General features: G+C 51.1%; 1 protein-coding gene across 1 annotated transcript; it reads right to left on the reverse strand.

The window, feature by feature from the left end:
- On the reverse strand, positions 1-810 carry LOC309329598 (hemoglobin subunit alpha-D-like). Its single transcript, XM_081840531.1, has 3 exons — positions 651-810; positions 355-559; positions 1-235 (listed from the first exon to the last, which is right to left on the reverse strand). Exons 1-3 carry the CDS (start codon positions 743-745, stop codon positions 107-109), a joined length of 429 nt encoding a protein of 142 aa, XP_081696657.1. The 5' UTR covers positions 746-810; the 3' UTR covers positions 1-106.
- Between the last annotated feature and the right edge of the window lie 5,149 nt (positions 811-5,959).

A 5,959-nucleotide genomic window follows, 5' to 3' on the forward strand; every position in this document is an offset into this window, starting at 1 on the left:
GAGAGTGGTTCATGCCTTTTATTGCTCAGTAACACAGGGGAAGCGGAGCGCTCTAGATCCAGAGCCAAATGGCAGCTCCGAGGCGAGGGGGCGGGCGGCGGGGGGCTCATCTGTACTTCTCGGTCAGCACCTCGCCCACCAGGCAGAAGAACTTGTCAAAGGCCAGGTAGACCAGGGCGTTGTAGTCTCCGCGGAGGCTGGTAGCCAGTGTCACGTGGAGGCATCTGGTCAGAAACTGCAAAGGAGAGAAAGAGAGAGGGGGGTCAGGTGGGGGCTCGGCCAGGCGGGAGAGGGTCGAGGGAAGACCCAAGGCGCGCCCCTCCTGGCCCTCGTCCGCCCCCTCGGCGCGCTTGCCTTGAAGTTGACGGGGTCCACGCGGAGGTTGTAGGCGTGCAGGTCGCTGAGGTCGGACAGGCAGCTGCGGATGTTGTCAATGCTCTTGATGGCGCTGTCGAGGGCCTTGATGACCTTCTGGCCGTGGTGGTGAATGTCGTTGGAGCCGGGGCACAGGTCGAAGTGCGGGAAGTAGATCTTGGCCTGCACGTAGACCTGGAAGAGCCTGCGGGGAGGGAAGGGGGCCGTCAGGAAAAGGGACGGGGCGGGAGGAACCAGACGGGGCTTCTCTCCCTTGGCCGCCCCCTCGAGCCTACCTGGTCAGCGCTTCGCCGCCCATATCCTCGTGCTCGGAGGCCAATTTGGCCCAGCAGCTCTTGATCAGCTTGCACTCGTCAGCAGTCAGCCCCATCTTGGCAGCAGGCAGCAGGTCGAGTTGCTCTGTAAGTCCCAGGAGGTGGCGGAGCAGGGAGTCCTGCAGGGGCCGCCGCTTTTATAGCCTCCGCCCGCCCCTTCGAGCCGAGGCTCCAGCCGCCGCCCTCTTATCGCGCAGAGCCGGGTTGCGGGAGAGGTCGCCTGCGCTCGGGCGGAGAGCTAAACTCTCCCCATGCGCTCCTGGAGGGGCTCCGGGCTCTGGCTGCTCCGGGGGGGGGGAGGGGTGCTTACCCTTGTGCCACGACACCCCGTCCCAAAGAGCCCCCTCCCTCCAGGCTGCCCCCTACACTCCCCCTTCCGAAACCATCTGGGACATGCAATGACACATGTGATGGCTTATTTTTGTAAAAGAATATATTTTATCATTCCCCCCCACCCACATATAGTGGACATAATTTTAAGCATACTATAGGCAGCAGAAGTTAGTCTGTCATTTCTAGGGAAAAGGTATAACAGCAGCTTAAAGTTGGAAGCATTGCTTAGAACCAGTTTCTAATGCCTGTCTAAGTCTCTAGTCCGATGTGTCTCTCCAGATGTTTTGGTCGGTCTGGGGAACTTGTCTCAGCTGATGGTCCCATCTCATGTGAGGGATAGATGCCAAGTGTTTGGTGTGGGTGTGGTTTTAACAATCAAGCTATAAAGGAAATAATTTAACTAAACCTCAAAAACTGCCTTCAAACCTCCTGACTCGACATCACATGGCCTGGTCTAGAGCAGGCTTCCTCAACCTCGGCCCTCCAGATGTTTTGAGACTACAATTTCCATCATCCCTGACCACTGGTCCTGCTAGCTAGGGATCATGAGAGTTGTAGGCCAACAACATCTGGAGGGCTGAGGTTGAGGAAGCCTGATCTAGAGGGAGAGTGACTGGCTTCCCTGACCCCACTGGAGCCCAGTGGCATAGCGTGGGGGGTGCAGGGGGGGCCGGGCGCAACATCTGGGGGTTAGGGTTAGAGGGCGCAAATCCATGGGTTAGGGGGCGCAAATCCATGGGTTAGGGGGCGCAAATCCATGGGTTAGGGGGTGCAAATTACTTGCCTTGCCCCGGGTGCTGACAACCCATGCTACGCCACTGCTGGGGCCCCCTCCCCAGTCTCCTTCATCCTTGACTTCCCTTCCCTCACTCTATCCATCTATCCATCTATCCATCCTAAGTCACAAACAACCACCACAACTCCCCTTGGTTTGCCAGTCGCAATGCACACCTAGGGACGGGTGCTGCAAGTGTGCAAGTGATTAAGAGCTCCTTGTTTATTATTGTGCGGCCAAGAGGGAATCTCGCAAGCCTGAGCTTGAAGTGTAGGTTGGAAAGCCCCCCCCCCCAAAGAGCACAGAAATGCCTGGGTGTTTCTTGTCCTCCAAACCCCCCTGATCCCCCTCTGCACGACCCCTTTAGACACCAGGCCTGGGGGCAAGGAAGGGCCCTTCCCTTTCCCCTTCTAGGGCAGCCCCTTTAGGAGTCCTCATCCCCATCCATTCTGCTGCTGATTTCCTTCCCAGTGAAGAACTGGACTCTTTGGCCGGCAGAAAGAGCCAGAGTTGCTGGAGGCCCGAAGGAGGGAGCTGCCCCCAAAGTCCCCCCCCCCTCAGCTATCTCCTCAGAGACACAGCCTGCCTTATCCTCCTGCTTGCAGGGGGTGGCCAGGCTGATAGGAGGAGGAGGAGAAGGAGCCTGGGCTCTCAGCTCATCCCCATCTCTCTGTGCAGAAAGCCACCCTGGCCTCATCCTGAGGGATGCTCCTGCCTTCTCACCCAACTGGCAGGCACGGACTCTGCGCTCCCTGCTGCTTCGGGTGCAGAGAGATGTCTTTCGTGGAGGCAGCGGAGCTCTGCTTCAGGGCAGAACCCAGGAGGGCAGGATCCGTTCCTCAGTCTGTCCAGTGCTGCTCTGACTGCCTCTTAAGGAGACAGGAGAATACATCGCAGTGAAAGAATTAATTAAAAATCCACCCAAGTCCATTTTTGCTGACTGTGCATTGCAGTTCCTTGTTTTTCTGACCACACTATTATTATTATTATTATTAATAATAATAATAATAATAATAATAATAATAATAATAATATTTATTTATTTATTTATTTATTTATTTATTTATTCCCTGCCCATCTGGCTGGGTTTCCCCAGCCACTCTGGGCAGCTTCCAACAGAATATTAAAATACAATAACCTATTAAACATTAAAAGCTTCCCTAAACAGGGCTGCCTTCAGATGTCTTCTAAAAGTCTGGTACAGTGGTACCTCGGGTTACATACGCTTCAGGTTACAGATTCCACTAACCCAGAAATATTACCTCGGGTTAAGAACTTTGCTTCAGGATGAGAACATAAACCGCATGCTGGTGGCACAGCGGCAGCGGGAGGCCCCGTTAGCTAAAGTGGTGCTTCAGGTTAAGAACAGACCTCCGGAACAAATTAAGTTCTTAATCTGAGGTACCACTGTAGTCATTTTTCTCTTTGACATCTGGTGGGAGGGCGTTCTACAGGGCAGGTGCCACCACCAAGAAGGCCCTCTACCTGGTTCCCTGTAAGTTGGCTTCTTGCAGGGAGGAAGCCACCAGGAGGACCTCGACGCTGGACCTCAGTGTCTGGGCAGAATGAGTCCCAGACCTCTCTGAGGATCTCAGATGGGAATTTCTCTTCTGGGGGGGGGGGCTCTGCAGTTGGGGATTCCCTCCCTCCCTCCCATCTCTTAGCACTTGCATAAGAATCACTGCTCCCTCCTGCAAACTGACTTCTCCCTTCATTACAATATTCCAGTTTCTTTAGCCTGGGGAGCTGAGCTTGGGCCGTCCCCCCGCACCCTCCTTGGGACCTCTTGAGCTGATACTTTCAAGGATAACTTCCCAGACCTGGCCTGCTGATGGGGCTCTTATTCCTGAGCCAGAAGATGACATTTGGGGTTCAGAGCAAGCAGGCTGAGCCCAGGGGCTGAGTGAGTCCCCTGCCAGGGCCAGGAGGTGGAGCAGGGGAATATATGAGGTGTCCCTCTGTCCAGAGTGGAGACAAACACTGCAGGCATCAAGAGGGACCCCGCCTCTTCCAGTGTCCTGTTCTCAAAGAGGCAATCAAAGGCTTCAGGGGGAAGCTTACAAGCACGACCTGAATGCCAGACTCTCTGCTCTTGTGATTCTCAGCAACTGGAATAATTATCATTATTAATTTTCCCAGTAGTGATGTATGGAAGTGAGAGCTGGACCATAAAGAACGCTGATCGCCGAAGAATAGATGCTTTTGAATTCTGGTGCTGGAGGAGACTCTTGAGAGTCCCATGGACTGCAAGAAGATCAAACCTCTCCATTCTGAAGGAAATCAGCCCTGAGTGCTCACTGGAAGGACAGATCCTGAAGCTGAGGCTCCAAGACTTTGGCCACCTCATGAGAAGAGAAGACTCCCTGGAAAAGACCCTGATGCTGGGAAAGATAGAGGGCACGAGGATAAGGGGACGACAGAGGACGAGATGGTTGGACAGTGTTCTTGAAGCTGCCAGCATGAAATTGACCAAACTGCGGGAGGCAGTGGAAGACAGGAGTGCCTGGCGTGCTCTGGTCCAGGGGGTCACGAGGAGGCGGACACGACTAAACGACTAAACAACAACATCATTATTATTAATTAAATGTCATGCTTCCTCCCCCCCCTTTTAAACCAAGTTACTTCCAATATATGAACGAACACTTACAGTGAAACCTGCATGAATTGGGGGGGGGGGGAGGAATCTAAAACACAGTTTTTAAAATTCAGGTAGGTAGCCGTGTTGGTTTGACGCAGTAGAAATATATTTTTTAAAAAATAAAAAATTGTCCAGTAGCACCTTAGAGACCAACTAAGTTTGTTCTTGGTATGAGCTTTCGTGTGCATGTATCTTATCTGAAGAAGTGTGCATACTTTTATTAATTAAAATGATTTTATGTTGCATTTTGTGTGTATTCACGATGTCATTTGTGGACCCAGTAGGTGGCGCTGTGGTGCTTGAAGGTATTTTGACAGTATCCGTCCTCCCTTCCCCACAGGTGGGCGGGGTTTGCGGCACCGAGCAGGGCTCACCTGGGCAGGTGCCACCCACCTGCTTGGGCCGGCCTTTGACCCGGCCTTGGCCCGGGTGGGCCTAAGGCCAAAAGAAAAGAGGCTGACTCCATTGCCCAAGCCTCTTTCGCTGTTCTTCCTTCCAGTTTGTGAAGGGCAGAATATTGACAGATCAAGTATAGGCCAATGGAAAGTCACACAGAATATAAAATCTTTTGGCTACATTCTTCCAGTTACATTTTTCTATTCTAGTTACATTTTCTAGTGTAAGAAAACACTTTTTAGAAAGATAAAAAGGCGATTCATTTGATAAGTCAACAGTTGCATTCCTCAGCTACATTCTTTAGGGGTATTACAGCGATACAGAAGTAAAAGATACAAGTAAAATATACATTCTTTTGTTAGCAATTTATTAAGTCCCCTCTCTGATCATGGCTTCTCTTGTGACACTACGCAACACAAAGCACAGTTGCTGTGTGGAGGTTTTATTTTGTTTGCTTTTTTTATCTTATATTTTGGAAATGTACATCCATGTTTTTTCCTTTAATTTTTTGGGGGGCCCCCAAGAGAGTGGGGCCCTAAGCTAGAGCTTCTTTAGCTTATACGTAAATCCAGCACTGCTGTATCTTCTTGCATGCCGCTTTGAAATGTTCTGTGTATGATGATGACATGGTCTGTAATTACTGTAAATAATAGAGACTGCAGTTTACCATTTTATTCCATATGCGTGTGCATGCAATCTGTCAATTGCACCCACCACAGTGGTTTTTAATCTAGGAAAGTCCCTCTCACAATAAATCAATTAACCTTAAAAGTACTCTTCCTTAGTTCTATTTTCAGGATTGATCCCTTTCCCCAATATAGCTTTAACTTGTGCGTGTGTCTAGTTTTACTGCTAGGTATGGGCTGGGTTACCATGGAGACAGATGCACCGTAGCAACACTTGCAGCAGCAAAACCAAACCAAACTTTTACTGGGGGGGGGGGGGGCAGAAAGAAGTTCCAGCACCAAGAAACTGCTGCAGATTTTATACATAGAATCACAGAACTGCAGAGTTCGAAGGGACCACAAGGATCATTTAGTCCCACAACCTGCTGCAATTCAGGACACCTTTGCCCAACATGGGGCTTGAACCCACAACTCTGAGATTAAGAGTTTCATGCTCTCTGCC

This window comes from Podarcis erhardii (genome assembly GCF_964252035.2).
Source record: "Podarcis erhardii genome assembly, chromosome: 14".
Classification (NCBI taxonomy): domain Eukaryota; kingdom Metazoa; phylum Chordata; class Lepidosauria; order Squamata; family Lacertidae; genus Podarcis; species Podarcis erhardii.